The 23,785-nt window shown below is 35.2% G+C and overlaps 1 protein-coding gene across 4 annotated transcripts in view; it reads left to right on the top strand.

The window, feature by feature from the left end:
* CNTN5 (contactin 5) overlaps window positions 1-23,785 on the top strand; it is an 812,742-nt gene that overhangs the window by 701,078 nt on the left and 87,879 nt on the right. For all 4 annotated transcript variants that reach the window (XM_058545360.1, XM_058545362.1, XM_058545361.1 and 1 more), the window contains one exon: window positions 16,154-16,274. In XM_058545360.1, the coding sequence (XP_058401343.1) occupies window positions 16,154-16,274 (121 nt within the window). The remainder of the gene's footprint in view (window positions 1-16,153; window positions 16,275-23,785) is intronic.

The raw sequence follows: 23,785 nt of genomic DNA, 5'->3' as shown, positions 1-23,785 counted from the left end.
ATTGCAAGCATCTGTATGTTTCATGTTTGTTAATGTGTCATTGACCAGTGCAAGTCACATAGAGAGGCACAGTGAGTGTGGTAGGAGGTAACACAAGGGTATGGATCAAGGAAGGCATGAAGAACTTTTGGGCCATTACTGCCGCAATCTACCACACAGTCTAAACACTTAATTATCAGTGCCAAATGACCCTTAACTTCAGTTATGGTATCATTTTTAAGACTAAACTAAAAGCTAGATTAGACATGTGGTGTTACATAGGGGAAAGAATGAGCATTTGGAAAAATAATCATTTGCACAACCCTAAAACTCAATATGTGCTGTCCCTAGCAACACAAACTAGGTCAACTGCTCTAACTAAATTAATCAGTAGCTATCTGAATTGAGACTTTTTTATTGAATTAAATTAAGCCAATCAAAGCACTTGGTCTGGTTACACAGAGTCATTTTTCCATTTTATATGGTTTGGGTTCTCTTTTTTAAAATATTAGGAAATTTTAATCACTTTACTTGTTAATAGAAAATTAGCAGCAGGTAGAAGAAAGAAATTAACAGAGAAATATTAATTTTTTTAATTAAAAAAATGAATGAATGAATTGGTATTTCAGATAAATAGCATATTCTGAAGACAATTATAATATTTGCTACCTCATCTATCCTAAAATAATTCATGTTAAATGTCTCTTCCAAAAAATTAAATGTCTCTTCCAAAAATTGGTTCTAATGATTTCTGTGCTTTAGTTATATTTTGATAGAAACAGAAGGAGATATATTTATTAATGACCTGCTGAAAAGAGATTATAGATATATCTAAAACAAACTTGAAATATGCTGAATATTTCATACCCAAAGTGGATTTGTAGGTTCTCTTAGCCAGCATGTTCTAGTTGTTTCTCATTAATGAATGGTGGTATTATTATTTGTGTTATCGTTGATTTTGCTGTGGCTTAAACTGTTGGAGAGAATAGAATATTTATGAAACTGTTCACAATCTAGAATTAAATTGAGTTTATTATATAAAGCCGTGATAATGGTAAAATAATCTAAGGAAAATAGTAGAGATGAAAAAATTAACTAGTCCAAATTCACATCCTTTTCAACTTCTACATGCAATAATTCTGTTCCCTATGAAGCTTATTTATATAGATTACTGTGCTTATAACTGTGGCTTTAAGGTACAATAAAGGAATACAGATTGTAGGATGTGACTGTGTTCCTTAAGTAAATGTTAGCCTTGAGAATTCAAAAGATTTTAGGAGTTTCCAAAAGACATTTGAAGATAACAACAAAGATGACTAAGGTATATTGATTAAGACATGCAAAACTTTGACAAAGTTTATAATGAGTATAGTTCACATTAGACAGTTTTGTTGAAGTCCTTGGACTCAAAGGTGAAAGTTCTACCTGTGAACATAATGGCATAAAATTAATTTTCCATGAGGTTGATTTTTAGCTAGTAATGCTAAAGAATACCATGAATCCCATCAAAGTCCTTCAGAAAACCCTCTAAGAATTTCCTATCTAGTCATCATTATAATCTCAAATGAAATCGAAAGGACTTGACAAATGAATTCAACTGTATGGTTTAATATACCAAAAGATAATTCAAATATAGATTGTATATGGGTCTGCATAGAAATCCCATGTGCAACCAAGATAAGTTTAAAGAACTATAGCTGAGTATTTCTAGGTAGTTGACACATAGTACAATGCGCTTGACTAAGCCAAAAATAAAGACTAAGTCTATCAGCTTGGAACATCCCAGTGACATCGAGCTCTAGTAAAATCTGAAGATCTAGAAAGCGGTTATAAAATGTCATCTTCCATGTGTCTAGAAGTTCTTGACCAGCGATTCAGGTCTCAGATCTACCATCATAAGCTTTACATTTATTGTCATCAATGTTACTCACTAGTAGTTCTTAATGTTAAAAGCAAGGTAACATGCTTTTGAGATCTGGAATACAGTTGCTAGCGTTTACACAATTGTGCTGGATTAAGCAGGCATGGAGAACAGATAATAGCAAGAGAAGGTTGTAGCAGCTTCCCCAAGATTAACTAAAATATGACATTTGCCGAAAGACTTTAAAAGAATATATGAAGAACCACATATCATGTGAAGACTAACAGAATGCAGCTACAGATTGCTAACATGCAATCATAGTGCTAGACCACTCTGATAGTCAGCAAAAGGAAATATGAAGACTCTTTAACAGATGCCCCAAGAAGACCACATAAGTCAGAGAGGCAGAATCATAAAGAGACTCAGTTCTAAATGACCATCTGCAGGTATAAATAGAAAGAGAATCTTCAGTTGGACACAGTGTAGGAAGAGCTGTTTATCAAGCATGGATCATTTTAGCCACACAAACTGATTAGTTCATAATATCTGCAGTTGATGATAAACACTTAGCTTGGTGCTTCTCCATAGTAACCATATCTTTCAGGTCTAAATCTAAGTCAGCTTTTCATTTTTTCACCAAATTAAATTAGATTTGTTTCTACTTATATAAATAATACAAGATGAGAGTAAAAATCCCTTAGAATCACATTACCTTAAGATAATCACCTTTAACTTTTGTAATCATGTTTTCATGCATCTCTTCAAGCACACACAGGCGCACATGTTACACAAGTCAGAGCATATCATGCATCCTGCTTTTATTAGGATACTTTTCCCCTACTTTTGTCTTCCCATAATGACACTTACCACACCTACTTAAGCTTGTTAATATCCTAATATATGTCCTATATTTTCCTCTGTCCTACTGTAATCCTAGGCAGATTTATGTATATACAAGGATATTTTTGTCATTATTTAAAAAAATTAAAACATATTTTGCATACATTTTCTGCATCTCATTACTCTCATTCAATAATCTTGAAAATTCTTCCATGTCACCTGATTCTTTTCAATAGGTACATAATAGTCCATGGTATGACTATACCTTAATTAATTTAGCCATTTTCCTATTAATAAATATTAACTTTGTTTCTTGTTTTGAAAGATTTATGAACAATGCTACAGAAAACATCTCTAAACATTTGTAGCCATTTATATTAACAATTTTCTTTCCGTAGGATAGATTCCCAAGAATGGATCGCAAGGTAAAAGAATAAAATTATTTCTAATTTAAATAGATGCTACCAGACTTTTTCACAGAAATGATATAATATCAACGTACACTACTGGGTGACATCATTGTATAGTAAAAGATTACTAGATTGGGCGGGAAGAGGGTGTCAAGAGTTTTCGGTGTGGCTCAACTTTGTCCCTATTTAGCTGTATGACCTTGGATGAGTCATGTCACCTCTCTGAGTTCTCATCTTCAAAGTGAAGAAGTTAGAGTAAATGACTCCTAATGTTCCTATCTAATTCTAAGGTTCCAAGATTTTTCTAAGGTGATATTCAAAGACTAAAACCCAAGAAACTCTCCAGATATGACATCCAATAACAGTAAAGTCATTTTTAAAATTTTTAGTGAACACTAACCATTTTTTTGAAGGAATCATTGGTAGCTCCAAAGTCACGTTTTTCTCTGTTAAATATTGTATACCTGCTTGATTCATGGAAGATATTTCAAAGTCTCATGATGTCCTTAGAACTGTAAAATTCTTAATGCAGATGGATTATTTTTCCAACTGGAAAAATAATCTCAAATCAGAATTCTTCCTTATGGCTAAGAATACATAGTATACATAATATCTCGATAAATGATCAAAGGTTTCTTTAAAGCTAAATACAGATTTCCTCTAAGAGCAATAATAATTTCGTAGAATGGAACAATGTCCTTTTTTCTGGGTAAGAGATCGGTATCCCTTATTTTATATGACCAGTACACACATGCACACAAATTCCACATATAATGCAATATTCAAGCCCTACCAATATTAAATCTTAGGACAAAATATATGGGCATATATGATCATTGCTGTTGCTGTCAATTCAAAGATGTGCAGCTTTGAAGAATCTTGTCAATGTTCCTTGAAATATCTGAAGGTGTATTATATAGTTACAGAAGAGTGAGGAGAAGTAGTAAATAATGGCCTCTGATGATTTTCAATCCCAGTTTGAGTAAACTCTGATTTTTATATGTTCAATAATTAGTGAATTCTATTTCATAAAATTGCAAAGCCTTGTTATTAAAAATGAGTTTTCAGTGGCAAAGTGTCTTGACGGCGCTTTCAAAATGTCAGTTGAATTTGACTGAGTCTGTGACCTTGAACTTTTCTTAGTTGGCTTTTGATTGACACATTTATTCAATTTGACCTTTTCTTTTAACTGAACTATTCTTCTCCTGTTTGAATCTTCATTGGAAGATTGCTGTTGTAGCCCACAATCTAAGCAGTAGTTTGAATAGTTAGTCTTTTCTGACATTGATGTGTTTGAATTCCCTAAATTCTAAGTATTTTTGATGTTGATGAGAATCTTCATGACTGTGAAAGACAGTGCTTAAATGGATGCTGTGACCCAAATTTGCTTCTTGTGCGGTGAGGTACTTTTTCATTCAGAAACTTGTTCCTAAGCATTAGTAACTATGAAATTAGGCTTGGCAAAAGAATACTCAGTATTTGGCCGTGAAGCACATAGCTGAAATAATACAGCTGCTTGTTGAAAATTGCACTTGTTAAAATATTTACTAATATTGCAAATAAAGTGTGAATACCTGAAAGATTTGAATTTTAAGGAAAAACTTGAAACAGCCAGGTATGTAACTGGCAAATTCATCTTTAGAAATTCTTACATAAAATTAATTATTCCATTTGGAATATTATGTTTTTGCAAAAAGGTTAGATATAAAAGTTTCTCCACCATTCTTGCTCATTTTTTTTCTTTTAAAATTTCTGTCAACACACTTATTCTATAGCAAACCATATTCTTTCATATATGTGAAAAGGCTTCTATGTGCCTACATTGTGCTAGGAACTGGGTATAGTAGTGAACTGAATGTCATCTTTATTTGTAAGAATAAAGTGCTAATATGGTTGATACCCACAAGATCAAAATATGGTTTCAAAATTGCCTTTACGTGGTATTTACCCAGTGGATACAGAGCCTTTTCTTTTTTTTCAGTTCTTTTATAGCTCAAGAAGATGAAATGAGAAATGTCTATTTTTCAACCCAGCAAGTTCTGGGTTGGAAATATTTTCTCTAAATTCTTCCTAAAAATGGAGGTCCTTTTTCAGCTCAGGTCACTCCTCTCATACATTATCACAGACCGCTAAAAGAAGTCAGTCAGTAGTCAATACTTTTAACACTTTCGTTCTTCCTATAAACTCCTTCATCAGATCCATAAGTTCAATAGGAACTCTTTCTATCTTCCACATTACCACAGGCAAGGGTTTTGCTAATTTTTCTGCCAGTTCATAACTCAGGTACTTTTCTCCAGCGTCCAATTACAATCTCCTTGATGTTTTCCCATCCTCCATTAACAATTTTTTGGGGTTCTTCCCTATCTTGGACTGAGGGTCTGGTTGCTATGAGAAAATGCCCTTAATGTTCCAGTGTAAGCAAATGGTCTGATAGCCACACTCTTGGGATCTTTACCCTGGGACATACTTTATTTGGTAGCACCCTGGATTTGATGTTTGCTGAGGCCATTTCTTACTTTGCTAGTCATTTACCACTTGGCGAGACTAAAGATGAGGAGTAGTTCTGTTTTTAAATCTAAAGTCCTGGGTCCTTTAGATTTCCTTTATATTCTGATTGAGAAATGAGCAATTCTCTCTTTTCAACTCATCTCTCTGTGTACTTTCAGTTTTCTTCCTGAAAATCTCCTTAGGCAAATTCAAAATTTGTCCTCTGTGGATAATGTGTTGTTTGCATTATCTTAGGTGGCAGTGTTACCAAACTTGCCAACACTACATAAAAGATCACCTTTTCTCCAGTCTCTAATTCTCCAGTCTCCAATAACCATTCCCTCACTGTTCCTCAAGCCCTTATCAATAGTCTCCTTGAGATCCTTCCAGTTTTCATTAATACTGTCCTCATAGCTTTCCAGCCTCTGCACCATAACCCCAAAGCAATGCCACAAGTTTAGGCTTTAGTTACAGCAGCAACCCCCTTCTAGGTACCAAATTATTTTATAGTTATTCGCTGCTGTACAACAACCCACTCCAAAACTTAGTGGTGTAAAACAATAACCATTTTGCTCTGCTCACAATTTTGTGGGTCAAGAAATCAGACAGGTAACAGTGAAGATGTCTTGAAACACAAGGATGGCTTAAATCCCTTCCACAATGGCTGAGACTTCTGGTGGGGTAGCCAAGTGGCTAGAGATGACTCAGATAGCCCAGTGGGTGTTATATGACTTGAGTCTCAGTTCTGACTGTTAGATGGATTCCCTAGTTCACTGTACTTCTGCCGGGTCCAGAATGCCCAATATGGTTCCCTTATTGACAGGAATGGTTAGAAGGGGAATATGGGCTAGAATGGTTAAAACAACTGGGAATATGTAGACTTCTCTCTTTCTCCGTGAAGTCTTTCCACATAAATAGCTTGGTCTTTTTTATAGGGTGACAGCCTCAGGATAGTCTAACTTTTTAAATTACAGCTGGCTTCTCCCTCAAATGTTCCAGGGTGCCATGGAAAATTTGCAAGTCTTCTCATGATCTAGTCACAGAATTTCCAAGACATCATTTCTTGCCATATTCTATTAGTCAAAAAGTCACAAGGCCAGTCCATATTCAAGGCCTAGGAAATTAGACTTCACCTCTCAATAGAACAAGTAGCAAAATATGTGTGGCCATCCTTAACCTACCATAGTGAACAAGAAGCTAAATCCTAGGCCTAATAGATTCTTTGAGCAACATTTTATGAAAGTAGTGTCACCATAAAGCATAGCAACCAATGTAGTATAAAACAGATTGTGAGAGATTCACTATAGTATAGTGCCATGTTTAGCCATCATACAATAGAGTATGTCTCACCATTGGCCCCTGAAACAAATTTTAAACACCTCATAGTGCAATGTTTAGTTCACCTTGTTGGAAGGGGGAAAGGATAACTAATAGGAAAAAATAAACACTAGCAGGGCAGAAGTGAAGGAAATCTGAAGATATTAAATTTAATTCATATGGAGCATTAAAGCTCCATTCCAATTATTGACAGGTATTGTACTCTAGAGAGAGATTGGAGATCAAAAGGCAGAGGTCGACTCAATGCCCCAGAAGGAGTAATAGGCAAGATCACATACATATGAGTCATTAACCAATGACAAGGGAAGGAGAGAAACAGAAGCCGTAGATTAGAGAAGGTAGATTTCTTCTCGTTTGGTCTTCTAAATGCAGAATTAGCCTCTCTCTCTCCCCAACATGCCCCAGACCCAGGGTGATAAATTACTTGGATCTAAGAGGCCTGAGTAAAACAGATGCCCACCAAAAAACTAGCCTTGTTCTGGACTCATTCTTCGAGTTCTATGCAAAAATCACTGAAACGCAGAGTGGTCTACTACATTTCCAAGACTTTGGGACTTGATGACAATACAGGATAAATACTTGTCCTAACTGATGAGTGAGTTGAGAGCTACTATATTCTGCCTGGCTGGACTTTACTGATTTCAGGGAAGGAATAGAAATTCTGTAGACAGGTGTCTGAGCACTCTCCCCATAACTAGACTTTTGTACAGACACTGACTATTCTGCAATGTAAAATTAGTGGCAGAATAAAACTCAATTGACCCTAGAAGCCTGTATACGATGGTGTAACAAAATAGTGTTAACCTTAAAAGATAAATTGAAAATATGGCCACACTAGAAAAGAGAAAACAGAAACGTTGATATATAGGTCAAATACTGGTCCATCCAAATTATGCACTTAGGTTAAGAAGACAAATTTGGTCAGTTCTTCCTCAACTAAAACTGTGTGACTATAAACTGCACATGGCTAAAAGAAAATATGTCACATAGAGGATTCTCTTAATGCTGGGTTAACAGTCACAGAAAAGGTTAATGATGGCATGAGCAAATGAGGTTAATGGGTTACCCATGTTATCAGAAAGGTGATTTTGGCCTTTCAAAGGGAGATGCAGCATTTCATGTCTAGATACAGCTGATGAAAAGCAGTCATTAAAGCATGAGCTCTCTGAATAATTCCATGGTTTATTTAGAGAACTAATTTCTAATAATAGTTTTATGGTTGTTACTATACAATAAAACCATTTTATTTTGATACACTTGCCAAATTTTGCTTTAATTAGTACTAGTGAATCAAATTACCTCCAGGTTTAAGCAGAACAAGGATTGGTTTCATAGGCAGAATAGTAGGATGGAAACAACACTTGACTGAGAGTCAGGTGCCCAAGGCTCTACTTCTGGCTCCACAGTTATCTTGCCCTTGGACAAGTCACCTATACTCTTTAGCCCTCAGTTTTCTCAACCACTATAGCAAATGGTTAAGCCAGATGATTGGTTTTTTTCTTTCCAACTAAAATCAATGTCTTCTGCAATGACTTTTTGTAATATTATCTATTTTTACACAACACATTGCATTATAGCTAGTTGTCTACCTCTCACATTGCATTGTGAGTTTCTCAAAGGTGAAATTTATATTTTATCTTGTAGCATGTGTAGATCAGACATGACAAATATATTTTAGTTCCTGTGCCAACTCCAGTCAACTGAAACACTGTGTTGAGAAGAATCCGTAGGTTGGGTTGAAGCTCAGTCATATTTTCTATGAGTAAAGGTGAAGGGCATAACTTCAAAGGTGCCAAATATTTTCAATTTTCTGTTGGGACAAAATAGACACTCTAACAAATGGTTGATGAATGAATGAACAGTTTTATAACTGTGTATGTGCTATGAGCTCTCATAAAATAAAATGTGTAGCTACTGTAAAATGTTATTATTCTAGAGTTTTCCTGGTGGTCATGCCCTTACTAGCTGTGTACAAAGCACAAGCTAATGCATGAATGAAGAAAATTTTTTCTGACTAGTTCTTTCATCTTTATGTAACATCAGTAAGAGGTAACTTAAGAAGCATAGACTTAGTGAAAGGTAGTAAGATTCTTCCATTACTAGACAATGGTGTAATTCATTCTAAGGAAAACCATTTATTTTCTCCCATGATTGTTTTACCTACCAGTGTTGCCTCATTAACCCAACCTATGGATCAGGTGTTATTCAGATTATAAAATATTATTATTGAAGAGCTTTCATGAGAAAGTTGATTTATCATACAAACACTAGAAAGGATTTTCTCATAATAATAATGATGTGAGTTTAAATACCAATCTTACCTAGAATTCTCTTAAAGAAAACTGGTCTGCCATTGACAGCTTCTAAGTCTGCCATTACAAAACTGCCAGCTTCTAAGTCAGAATGAAAGTCCCTCTTTGGTCCCTTTCAGCTCTAGGACTGTAAAGTTTAGAGGGAGTCTCCATCTCCATTTTTCAAAGCATGAGATGTTGTCTCCTTGTTTGTCACCTACAAACTGAGTGTAAAGTAAACAGATTGAAGTTGACAGAGATGTGTCAGTGAGCTTTGTGTTTGCATTGGAGATGCAAGAAAAAAGTAATAAAAAAAATATTTGGACAGAATAACCCATAAATATACTAATATCTGGATAGACCCATACCAAATATTTAATATAAAACAAAGTTTATCCCTGTGTTTCTTAATACAAGCCTTAAGAAGATATAATCTATGCTATTTCTATTTTTTCGTGCCAACAAGCATTGAAAAAAAGACTGCAAGTCAATAAGGAACAAAAGAGAAGGCACAGACATTAAGTTAGGAAAGGATAGGCATTTTACAATTTACAAAGAGATGTATGCCAACTCCACAATATTTATTCCAAAGAGCACCATTGCCTAGAATGTGCATACATGTTCTAGGAGATCAGAGGCAATATCAGTGCGGACTGGAGAGTTCAACAGGACCAACTTCATGGATGTGTGACCTGTGTAGTCACACAGGGCCCCACACTGAGAAGGAACTTGTGCTTAGTGTATTGACTGTCATGATTTTGAAATTCTTAATAATTTTTGAACAAGGGGCCTCTCATTTTTATTTTACCCTAGGACTCACAAGTTATATAGCCAGTCCCTGTTAAGGGTCATTCAAGACGTTAAGACGTCTTTCACGAATCAGGGCACAAACATACCACCTAAGTCTGGCATCCACTGACATCTTAAATATTCACACCCCATCATCCTGTATGTCTACTTGGGAAAGGAGGAACACTAAGGTGATACACATGGCGTTTTGTCATTCTTTCTGTATTCTTGATATATCCAATTTTGTCATCTAGGAAATAAGTATAATTAACATTTTTATTTTTAAATTCATTATACTAAAATTTAATTGTAATTAGTACTGTATATTCTTGCTTTAAGCTGTTTCATAATGCCTAATCTTCATTTCAACCAAGATAGTGGACTGATACCATGAATTCATGGCTTTGTGTTTATGATACTAAATGATCCAATCTCGATATCTAGCCATTCTGAGTTCATCATTGAGTCACCGACTCATTTTTTTTCTCTTTAATCTATGTCACCAAGTAAAACTGTTCCTGCATTTTTCTTAGTACTTAAAAATATCTTATTAGAATATGTGTTGGCAATTAAATACCAAGGTCCCAGTATTGGGATATTAGAGCCATTTTTACCCATTTTTAGTCTTCAATGTATTGGATACATTTAATAGTTCACCATAACAGACACAAATGTTTTCGTCAAGTAGTATTTTTTCTAGAATTTTCTTCACTAGTAGTGAAGTAAAATCTTCTAGCATTTTCTTCACTGGTAGCAATTAATATTTCTATTTCACATAATATGTCCAATTATTTAAGCATGCAAATTACTACCAGCTTCTTTCTTAAAAAATTTACTAAAACACATTCATCAAGAATATAAATCTTATTATATAAATGTTTAAGGAAAAACAGCTATAAAAAGAAAAAATGTATATGTATATTATTTCCTTATCATGGTAAGGAACTTTAAACAAATTATTGTCTGAGAAAAAGAAATACTGTTACCAGGAAAATCTTTTAACTATCCAAGATTTTATATCAAGAACATTAATCATATCTAATATTCCATGTCTTATAGCTGATATACAGTTTTTGTTAGAAAAGATTTAAAAAATTGCATCTGATAGAATTTACATGTCATTACTTTGCTTTATAGAGAGGAATGGTTTCTATGTCTGTTTGTTGGAGGCTGGGGATGCTGGAAGTGCCCTATGTGAGCCCCTTGAGAAAGTTAAATAAACCCTAAATGAGGGCATGGAAACTCCCATACCTACAAGCTTCTGACTGAGTCATTCAGGATGAGTCTACTGTTTATGAAAACACTCAATTTAAGTTACCTTGTTGTTTAGATGATTCATTCCCCAAACATTCTCAGAGTGCTTACTATGTGCACAGCATTCTGCTAAATCCTGCTGAAAAAATGCTTTACAAGTACTTTACACTTTTGAAGTATTTCCCAGTAGTTCATGTATGTGCATTGTTTCACCTGATTTCCCTCAATACTCATGAGAGAGACAGTGCAGCTGTTATTATCCCAGTAAATTGACTTTCCAGGGTTGCAGGGTGAGGATGGTACTGAAAATAAGGCTGGAATTCAGGTCTTCTTATTATGAGTGCAATGATTTTCTATAAGAGAGAAAGGGGGAATACAAATATCTAAAATAAAGCTGAGTATTTATCAGGGAACTTACTATAGCTATGGAAAACGTTGATATTGAGTTTGTTGAAGGAGTGAATACTAATTAAGGAAATATTCCTCTTGGCTAAGAGTGCAATTATGGTGCCCTTTAACAGATAACATTTCTCAAACACTTACTATGTGCCAGACACATTGCTATGGGCTTTACTTGCATTATCACATTGAAGCTATGAGAGAAGCTGTGAGTGGCAATTTTCCCAAGTTCAAAATTTAATAAGTGATAGAGCAGGGGTTCACTCAACTCTGTGTCATTCCAAAACCTGTATATACTTTTTAAGTATTCTTTTCCACTGTTTTCCTACATAGTCTTTCCCTTTATAATGTTTTTAAGAGAAAAAAAGAGGGGGAGAAGGATGTATTGTCAGGCACAAAGAAGGAAGGGAGCAAGCCATTCATGCATTCATTAGCTCACCTGATGATCATCAGCTGCACTAGTTACCTAGCTCAGCTCTAGGAATGCCCCTAGTGGACCTTGGAGGAGAATTCCAAGAATGTCAAGTGCTAGTTCAGAGAAGTGAGCTATTGAAGTGCTATTGAAGCATAACTAAACAGTGGCAGAACCAAAGAAGCCTAAAGAGTATCCAGAAACGCTTTACCAAGGAGAAGGCATTTGAGCTATGTCTAAAAGTATCTTTCCTGGCAAAAGAAGAAGAGCATCTGCAACAGAACAACAGGCAGAGTTGTTCCCATGTATGGGGAGTATTCCCATGTACGGGGAAATGTGAGGCTAGTGTTGTAGGAATAAGGGATTCAGTTGTAGGAGGTAGAATCATGCTCTGAGGGGCCTTCTACACTGAAATAAGGAGATTGGACTTTATCTTCAAGGCAATAAGAGTCAGCGGACACTTTGAACAGCAAAGTTAAATTAGCTTCCATTTTTAGGGAGTCTTATGTTGGATGAGCAGGACATTTAGTCAAAGTGAAAACAAATAAAGAGCTGGACTTAAGTGGAAGGATGACATTTCCTTTATTATTTGAAAGTCATAAATAAAGGTTATAATAATCTAGCGACTGCTCTAATGAGACTATGTGATGTAAGAAGGAATGTAAATGACTTAGTCACATTGCTCTCACAGAGAGTGAACATAACAGCCTCTTTCTTAAAGAGCCTTCAATTATTCATCCATTCAGCAAGTATTTATTGAGCCCCCCATGTGACATGCACAGCGGTAGGTGTTAAGCACTGGTTGTGGATAAGTTCATTTGAAGCAACATGTTACACAATTTTTTCATAAAGCCAAAGAAAGTAGCAAAAAACAGACAGAATACAAAGCAAGTGTCAAAGAAAACAAGAAAAGATGGGCTGACCCCGTGGCTTAGCAGTTAAGCGTGTGCACTCTGCTACTGGCGGCCCGGGATTCGGATCCCGGGCACGCATTGATGCACCGCTTCTCCAGCCATGCTGAGGCTACGTCCCACATACAGCAACTAGAAGGATGTGCAGCTATGACATACAACTATCTACTGGGGCTCTGGGGAAAAAAAAGGAGGAGGATTGGCAATAGATGTTAGCTGAGAGCCGGTCTTCCTCAGCAAAAAGAGGAGGATTAGCATGGATGTTAGCTCAGGGCTGATCTTCCTCACAAAAAAAAAAAAAAAAGAAAGAAAGAAAAGAAACAATAACTCCTAAGAGAAAAAAAGTGAAAATGACGTTTAAGCTTAAGAAAGCAAGCATCTGCTGTGAGTAACCATTTCACTATAAGTGCACTCAATTGTGGAGGTTCTCTCTCGGGAACTGCATACTGTAGTGTGTGGTGCTGAGATTAAGTGTAATGGGCTCCCACATGAGTTCTTTCTTCTCATTACTTCTTTTGAAAGATCAGTAAATCTCTTGAAAGGGTAATTGAGGCTTAGTGTTCACAATCCATTCATTTTACTTTTAATCTTCCCTGTTTGGAATTGTAAAAATATAATGTAGATATAATCCAAAAGTGAAGGGATGGGCCTAAAGTGAGACAGTTTCAACTTCCCAAATAGTCTTGGCATTGATAGATATGCAATAGGCTGCAGACATTTTATTCCTGACAGATGATGAGGGAGCTTCAGCTAGTTTATAGAGCATTGCACACTATTAATTGCAGGAAGCAAGTAAAGGGCAGCATAGGAAAGATAATCTATACCTCATTCTCCTGAATTCCTTGGGCTTTTATGTGATTTTTAGTAAAGTCTCTTCCTGATCCCATTAAGGTTTTCTTTCACCATAATTCAACAGAAAGGACAAAAATTTGGATACTTTTGTCCAGGACAAAAAGAAATAAGTATTTGGGAAGAAAAAGTTCTGGAAAATAAGACAAACAATTATTTAATCACAGGAATGTGGTTTGACAAAATAATTTTTCAAAAATGTGAACCTGAAAAATGACTTATAATCATTACTTTTTCTGCTGTTGAACTACCAGCAATCAGTTTGTGATATTGAAAAACAAACAAGCAAATGAAAAAACAGCAAAACAAAAAACACCATGGACAGTCTTTTAGAAGCGTTATTTCTGGAAATAATAAAGTCCTCTCTGATTTTCTGAGCCTTGCCTTGGCTTTTCCACTAGACCTAGGCACCATTCTGGGCCCAGAGTGTGCACCTTGATTCCTGATTAATTTAATTGAGTATCCCATTAGGAGAGCTTCTTCGAAATCCAGGGGGAAACGGAGATTTTCAACACCTAGGATGGACCCATGCTACATAAAGTGATACATATATTGAAGTTCATTTACACAGTATTCAATTATATTGATTTGAAACTGAATTATGGCTTATAATGTTTACAGTTTGTTTTTGTTCTCCCATATTAAATCAAAGGGTTTTAAAGCATAATTTTTGTTTTTGGATTTGAAAGATGTGAGTACCTAGTCTAGTAGAAATGAGAAAACAAAATTTAAGAGTAACAATTTATCCTAAAGAAATTAGCAGTGTAGGACATTCACTGGACAAATATCACATTCCTTGAAATAATTGTTATGACATTTTAATGCATTCTCACCATGAAGCATTCCCTTGTAAATGACTAAACCAGACCATGTCTTAACAATTATTTCATGAAAGAAAACTTCAATACCCTTAGAAGTTCCTATCATAAGACTAATAAGAAAGAAATAAAAAAAGAAATAGTCTAAAATATAATAGACAGTTAAGTAATTAATTTAAAGAAACACACATCATTTGAGAGGTAAAAACTTCCAATGACTTCACTTCCTTTCTATGAATGGTAAGGAAAAAAAAGAATCCAAAGGATTTCTGGAAACTTCTCTCACTTTCGTGATTTTCGTATAACCCATTGGTTTATTTTGAAATAAAGGTAAACAACTAAATTCTTAAATAATCATCAGGCTGCTGCCTTCTAAGGACAAATGCATCGTTTTTTTAAAGTAATTCACCCATTCCATCCAAAAATAACAGGTCTCTGATCTGGGATGCTTTTCTACGGCGTATATTAAACTTTCTCTCATGTGCTCAACTGCCGTTGGAGAGAAGTGTTGAGTTCTTTGAGGATGTCATTTCAAGCTGCATGCATCTACTCTCATTCCAGCCAATTGTTTTTGATTACAGCATGGAGACTGAAAAGCATGTTGGAGTTTTTCTATGTCACTATCTGAAAAAATATCTCATGACTTGTTGTAAATACCAGATCATTACATATTCATGAAAAAGGAAATCTATCTTTCCTGATAGAGTAAACAAAAGACAAGATTAAGTAATGAAAGGTCTGTCTCAGTCATTCTAAAGTGTAAGATCATCACTGATCCCATGAACCAAGACATCTAAAAGATATTCTCCCTGGTACTTATTGATCTCCTAACTACAGTTGTTTCTTCAACAATGTTCTAATCATCTTGCCCCCAAGAAGAACTAGATTTGTACCTCCTTTGTGTTTTGTAACTGCATTGATTAACAGAGATTCAGGCTGACTCTACTCCCTGATGGTGGTAGTTATGGAAGGAATAAATCTTTGTTAAGTAAAGACACATGGCTTTGGGACCGGCAATCTCTCACCTAGCACTGTCTCATACTGTTGCCCACAGTGTACTTAGAAAAGGAACCATTTAATAAAGCCACACAAGATAATCTTTTGACTGCTATCTTCTCATAATTAATTTCCACAAGCTGCTCTTCCTTTCAATACTATTTTCTTCCCACAAAAATAGGCCTGTTTCTGAATAGCAAAGCAGTAATCTTTGCTCACTGATTATTTTTCCTATACTTTTAAAGATATGAATTTGTGCATATTTAAATATTTCTTAAATATTGTAGCTGCTAGATCATTATATGCAATATTAAATGTTTAAATCCTTTATTAATAGTTGTTGAAAACATAACTTCCATGTGTTCCTTAAAATAGGGCATGTTTGATATCTGAATTGTTGTCATAGAAATTGTAAGGCCAAATTTGGGCCCTTTGACTGAATATGCAAAGTTCCCCTTAAACCACCTTGAACTAGGCAGATTTGCACCATTTTAAACTGGCACTTCATCCCTCTTTCAGCAAGCATCCTCTGCAGATTTAATGATCAGGAACATCCTTCTGATGCATGCTGGGAGATATGGCTGCAGGGTACAGACCACAGCAGACAGTGTGTCAGATGAGGCAGAACTTCTTGTTAGGGGTGAGTATGCTAATAGTGCAGTCTGAAGACATGATCACCATAAATTATCATACAAAGGAATTTAAATGCATGGACTTTGAGCACATCAGTACTGTGCATTTTACTTGCAGTTTTACAATATATGTCATTTTTGCTTAACCTTTTGCCTTTGAAAAGATTACATGGAAAACTGCTCCTTAGTAACAGACAAAACCTACAGATCCAACTTCAGGGTCTAAAACACCTGTAATAATAAGTGGTCACTGAGTGTTTAACCAACTTAATGCCAAACAGAAATTTTGAACAGTTGAGCCACAAAGACCTTGGGACTAGAGGTAAAATTTGTTTGTGTGTATATGTGTTTTTCAAATGCAAAGATAGCGGAACCCCCAGGCATTATTTTTTCCTCCACTAACTTCTAAATTCTGCTTCCAAAAACAGGAAAACTGTGTGCGTAATATGGTGGCATTTGTAACTAAGTGACCCCTAGGGATTTTTTTAAAGTCTGAAAATGTCAACACAGTTTCTCTGTGCAGAAATGACAGTTAAGTGGTTTCCAGCTATGAACCAGGCCACCAAATTCTGTGACCCTATAAACCTATGTCTTATTTGAATTAAGTAAATGACTACAGCACCAATTTCTTTTAGTACATTATTCCTCAGTATGGGAAATGCAGCTTCTAGCACGCATTTTCTTTTTTCTTTCTTTCTCTCTCACTCTTTCTTTCTCTCTTTTCTTTCCTTTTTTTCTTTCTTTTCTTTTAGCTTTCTATTGAGATACAATACACCTACAGAAAATTTCACAAATCACAAGTGTACAGGTGTACAACTCAATGAAAACTCACAAGTGAACACACCATGAAACTACCATTCAAGACAAGAATTAGAACATTACCAGAATCCCACCTAGTGCCTTTCCCTTTTTGATCTCAATTACATTTTGAGTGGTTGTGAGTATTGCATGCTAAGACCCTTGCACAATCTCTGCAAATAAAAATTACACAATCCATAGCAAAAACATCTATTTTCGATTAACATGTCTTTTAACCACTTGGAATGTTTTCATATTCATGAATATTATAAAAATCTTGAGCAGGAAATATGAGGCATATAGTAAGTTTCATCACCTCTTTGTTTTAGTTGTACGTATCATTAAAGGTTTATTGATTTTTGGTAGTTCGTCCATCATTGGTCCGAGTAAAATGTTTTGAAACAAGTGTGTATCTGGGTGAGTGGCAGCTTGTTCATTTCTTGTGTGTTTGTTTCTGTTCAGAAGGTTATTTGAACTTTTCTCCAAATTTATATCTAGAATGTATATCTGTATTACCCTATTTAAAAAAATCAACTTTTTAAAGTGCTCATTCTCTCATGATATTCCTTTTAGCTAAAAATTCTCCTTTATGCCTTTTGAAGTTACAAGGCTCATGGAACTGCAAACCCACACTGCAGTCAAATTTATAGAAAATTGCTTTCTTCTCTTGCTACGGTCTGTTTTAGATTATGTGTATTTATTATTTATTATTATGTGTAGCACTTGCCTAGTAATTTAGAATGATGCTCCTAAAATTGAAGCTTTCCAAATGAATAACACAATTTGGAGGCTGATGACAAGAAAGTAGGTATTTTTACAGGGCTGTGAGGGGCAAATTTAACTGGCAAACTAACTTTCTGCTTTGTAAGTAAAATTAAACTCAACAAGATTTAGAACATAATTCAAGTTCAGCCTTTTCATGTTCTGCTCTTTTCACCTTTGGCTTTATGCCTAGGAGGTGATAAAATGCATAAATTTTGGAATTATACTCAATAGCAATTTCAAACAGGTTGCTATTGTCTGAATATTCATGTAACATTCAGCTCAAGCTTTCATTTGAAGTGAGTTTGATCAAGTCACCAATTTTCTATTACATATTTGCATTACTTTTCTAAAATTAGTAAAAATAGCTTGCTTCTTCTGTCTGGTTGGTCTTAGATTTAAAAATTGAACTAATGGTTCTGGTTTTCTTTTTTATTTTTACTATTATTTTTTTAAGTTGACAGCTCTGGGTAATTGAAGGAACTTGGATGCTTGAACATTTCTGTTTTTAATGTTGGCTTGTGAAATCAAAGTCAAAATAGTTTTACCCTGCCATTCTTCCTTCTCCCACTCCTCCATTTGTTGGTTTGTAAATGCGGGGCTTTCTGACTGTACAGGCTCAAAGATGAGCACTCTAGATGGAGTTTTTCCAGTGAAGGCTACAATTCCAACAGCAGAATCCATAAGGCCCTCTTATTCAAGTGTGTGTCACATAAAAATGGGAACAGTAAAGACAATTCCACCAGCCATCTGCTTATAGAATACCACCATTGAATTGTCTCAGCAGTTCTCTTTGCTCAATGTTGAGCATGAGGAACATTCTTGGGTAGCAAGGAATATGTTTTTATAACCCTGCAATTCTACTTCCAGTGGAGATTTAAGGGGCTAAAAATCTATATTCTCCTAGATTGATGGAAGCTACTTTTTTATCTTGTCCTTTCCCATTCCAGATAGTCTACAAAATTCTTTTGTGCATCTCAGCAAATCTTGCACTTCTATACCTGTACCCACAAGCACACTAAATTGGAGCCCACTATTGCCTGTTTAGAATCTGAGTATTCCTGACAAGAAATGCTCCCTGCTTCTCTTCTCCTTCACTACTTTAAAACTATCTTTTCCCCCAAATGCTTTTTTCTACTGTTGCTTTATTTCGCTTGTGAATTTCAATGCTATTATTCACCACCTCTATTCCACCATTATTATCATCCTCTAAAAATTGAATTTTCCCATAAATAATCATCTGAAGCATAAAATCGCTGCTCTCACACACTTAATATTCAATGAACCAGCATTATAACAGCACCATGCATAATTTGGAGAAACATAGTAGAAGTAATGAATATGTTAAAAGAAATTATTTTGCTGGAATAAAAGGAAATTAAAGCCACACCTGGACATCTGTGCACAATTTAAGTCACTTATTCAAGTGTGATGTAGCAACAATAAGGAAAGTAAGGCTAGACAATGCTATAGGGAACCTCTTTAGAGATGGATAAAACTATATTATTTTATCCAGGGTAAAGGAGATAGACCATTAAGAGATAACCTCACCAAGGGGGATATATAGTTTGTAAAGAACTGATTTTCCCAAGCAACAGGAGAAGTGATAGAACACAATATAAAAGACTCCAGAGAAAGGAGTGTAAGTTTTTTGTTATTTTATTTTATAAAAATGCATGTTAGAAATATGTTTCCCAAAGCAAATATAAGGATAGGAGACTATCATGGTTTAAAGAATAAATGTGTTTAGGTAAGCTAAGGTAACTGGGAACCAAAGCATGAGTTCCGTCTATTCTGCACAGAGGCAGAGGAAACAATAAAAAATTCAGTTCTTCATAAAAGTTTTTTTATTTGTATTGCTGTGCTTCTTAATGCATAACAGTAGATCAAGGAACTCTTGGGATGGTCAAAGAAAAATCAATAATCTCTTGGTTCCTTCTAAATGCACAGCCTGTATGCCCTCCTTTCCCCAAACTTAGACAATTTTCATTTCTGGAATTACAACTTACAAGATGAAGCTGATGTATATTGAGTTGAATACGAGAAGAAAGACTCCACCTCAGTATGTAACCTGTTGAAAGACATCTAACTGCTTTTAACCATTCATTCCTCCTCCCACCCACCACTTCTTGTTCAACTTGGAATTCAACCTGTCTTTCAGTCTTACTTGCTCTAAACTATCCATCAAGTCAATTCCATTATTCTTTCCAAGAAAGATTTTTTTCCTTGAATATTTTACCTTTAATCTCTCCCAATCCACCTAGTCACTTTTCACTGCAAATCTAAAACTATTAAAAGTTCGAGTGTTTTGTCAGTTAAAGAAGTCAGCAGGTATTTGTTGATAATTTGCTATTCATTTATTCACTCAGCCATTCATTCGACCCCTGCTCTATATCAAGCACTGGGCTTGGCATTTGGAATCAAAAGGTGAAGACGCCAAAGTCTCAGCCCTCTGTGTGGCCCTACGTCCACTAGTCCACTAGTGTGAGAGGCACCTTTGGGAGTGGGGTGAGAAACACCAAAGAAGAAAGCTCCCTGGATAACTTTCAGTCTTGTAGGGGAAATAATGTAATATCAGGAAAAAACATAAGCATAGCTATAAGACTGGCTACATAATATGTGGGACCTCGTGCAAAAAGAAAATGCAGAGCCCCTTTGGTCAAAACTGGATAAGAATTTCAAGACAGTGACAGCAAAACATTAATCCAAGTATGGGGACCTTCTAAGGTAGGGGCTCTGTGACTACACAGGTAACACACCCATGAGACCAGCCCTGCACAGCTATTAAATTATGCATCAATCTACATGCACAAAAGGACTTCAATAAGGGAAAGGGATCGATTACAACAAAGTTGTCTAAATTTCAGTTTTCTCCTCTGTAAAATTAGCATATTTCACACATATGTTAAAACCCTGAGAGGTTTTACCAGCTTTTTACGCAAAAGGTCTTTTTTATTATTCTACTCCCTGACGCTTACGTTTTGAAAGATTTTCTTTATTGTATTGAAGTAATCATTAATTCACATTTCTATTTTAATTCCCACCAAAACCTCTTATCCTCATGAGGTGGCTGGTGTTACTTAATTACTTAAACCAGGTAACTTAATTCCAACCAACAGCGAAAAGAGTTTGCATTTTAGGTAGTTGTGAAGTGTTATCTGTTTTGTTTTGTTTTATTTTGTTTTCAAATAGTTGAAAATAATCTAAAGCTACCAGTTACTACCTGATGGATACCAATTAAGAACTTTTGATTAAATACTCTCCAAATTCTCTCCAAGCTGTAATTTTCAGTGATTCTCACCAGCAAGAGAGAGAAGTTTGAGAATTTTCTGCCTTTTGCCGTTGGAAGAATGCAAGTACTACCCTTTTCCCAAATACAAAGGGAAACTCAAGCTCAGTGTAAACCTTAAACATATTTCTAATATTTGTTGATTTGAGAATTAAAGCAGTATTAATGTGTTCTATCTTTATATCTCTCACACCACTAGCCTTGTGAACCCTATAGATGCCAAATTGATATAAATGTCTATCTTTAGCATCTGCCAACTTCAGAAAGTGTCCAATCTTTGAAATGCACAAATATTTGACAGGAATATCTTTTGGAAGATGGAATTTGCTTAGTTTTTCTTTCCCACCATTGATCTGATATGAAGTAACTTACACAAGGAGACTGCACAAGTTTTCATAGAGTGGAGTAATGTCTGGAACTCAAAAGAGTCTTTAGTGAAAAGGAAAAAGAGCCAGTAGTCACAAAAAGCAAAGCCAGATTTGCCAATATGCTGGTATTTGGGGATCAAAGGACAATGACAAATGTTTTCAGTGTAATTTTAACCTTAATTAATATTAATAGTAAGTAAATTTGCAAATGTTTTATGTTTTAGAGCAGAATAGAAGTTATTCAGTTAATATATTTGCTTTTACAATATTAAAAAAAAATCTTTAAAATAGAGATATAAAATGTCCTCCCTCTTTAAGAAAATCTAATCTCATTCATACAGTGCTTTATTGGAATCCCCTGCATCATTGTGGAAATTTTAGATCATTAGTATCACTACTATTGGATAAGATTATTTAAATAACTTATACCAATCCCTTGCTTTCCTAGCTTAGACTTTTTTCTACATTAACTAGTTTGATTGACATCTACAAAATTTCTTTTAGATACTGAATAACAATTTAGTTTCTTTTCTTTTCTTTTCTCTTATACTTTTCATATAGTTGTTTGATAATCTCTGGAACTCTTTAACAACTGACTAAAAGGTAACATTTTTTGGTCAATCGTGTGGATTCTCTGCACCACACCGTGCAGAGAATGGATCATTGGATCATTGAAATGATAGTTGACTGAAGTGACCTGACTGGCCAAAATGATTGAAGCAATATATATCTCTCTGTATCTATGTGTGTATGCATCTGCAAATAAAAAACAAAGGAATAGTCATTGTATACCGACAACCAATTGATGGAGACTAAATTTCTCGTATTTTATTCACTCCACAAATATTGAGTGCCTGCTAGAAGCCATGTTTTCTTTTAGGCACTGATATTTTAGTCAATTGACAGACTTTCTCAGGTTTCCTGATGGGAACAATTTGCTATTTTCAAACAAGTACTTTGACTTAACTCTTCCATTTTGAGAAAAATTCTAATCAACTGGATTTTATGTTATATATATTTTTGAGTCACAAATTGTAGGGTGATCACATTTCACTATGTATTTTATCCCACAGACTTATTTTACTTACACATCCATCCTGATATAAAAATGACATTTACTATCACTTCACATTTATGTAAACTTGTTGAGATAAGTTATTGGTGTGTGGGGTTATATTTTAAAAGCTGATTTCATTCATTGCTTAGTGAGTGCCTACTATGTGCCAGGACAGTGCTAGCGTGCAAGGGGGAGAAGTGGTGAGATGGAATTGGGTATAAGTACCTTCTAATGCCATGGGAAAGAGCTTAATTTTCATGCTAAAATTTATGGGTATCCATCAAAGGACCAAAGCACGAAAGGGACGTGATTAGATATGCACTCTAAGAAGATCATTCTGAAAACTGCAGAGGGTGTTTTAGAGGAGAATGAGACTGGTGACTTGCTAGTAGACCAAATGGGAGGCCATAGCAGTAATCCTGACAAGAAAAATGAAGAGTTTGAAAAAAAAGCAATGAAAATGGAGATGGAAAGAAATGTTCATATTCAAAAAATAAGAAGGAGACAGAATCTACTGAACTTGGTGGCTCGCTGGCTATGAAAAATGGGAAAGAGGAGGCAAGGATCAATGCCAGTTGTAATGCTTAATTGAGTGGTCAATGGGAGGGAAACCATACATTCTGGTTAGACCAAGACAGTTTCAGGTTATACTTGGAGTGCCAGAGTAATTATTAATGAGGCCCCTTCATTCTCAAAATTGTCCTGGTTTAGATGATAAATTGTGTGGTCACCCTAATGAAGAATGATTATGCTTTTCATGTAATCTGGAAGATAAGGAGAGAAGTGCATTGGGGGTAAAGGAATAACTTTTAAGATAAGGCTCTCAAGAGAGAAATATCCAGAAATCAAATAGATTTGTGGCTATGGAGCTCAGAAGAGAAACATTGGAGTTATGATGTAGATTTGAGCACGATCAGATGGAAATGAAATTAGTGTGTGAAGAAGGAAAATGGAAAAAGGCTCAAGATAGAACCTCCAGAAACACTAATGTTGAAGAGGAGAAGGAATCTACAAAGGAGATTGGGAAGTAGCTGCCAAAGACAGAGAGATACTAGGAGGAAAGCCAAGGAAATCAAGTCATAGGGACAAACAGAATTTCAGGGAGGAGAAAGTAGGCAACAATGTCAAATGCAAGTAAAATAAGAACAAATATACACCACTGGATTGAGCAATTTGAAAGTAATTGATGACCTTGGCAAGGGCAAATTCAGTGGAATGATGGGTGTAATAACCACATTACAGCAG

This window comes from Diceros bicornis, chromosome 7, assembly GCF_020826845.1.
Source record: "Diceros bicornis minor isolate mBicDic1 chromosome 7, mDicBic1.mat.cur, whole genome shotgun sequence".
NCBI lineage: Eukaryota > Metazoa > Chordata > Mammalia > Perissodactyla > Rhinocerotidae > Diceros > Diceros bicornis.
Note: the sequence above shows the minus strand (reverse complement) of the source record. Positions and strands in the feature narration are given on the sequence as shown.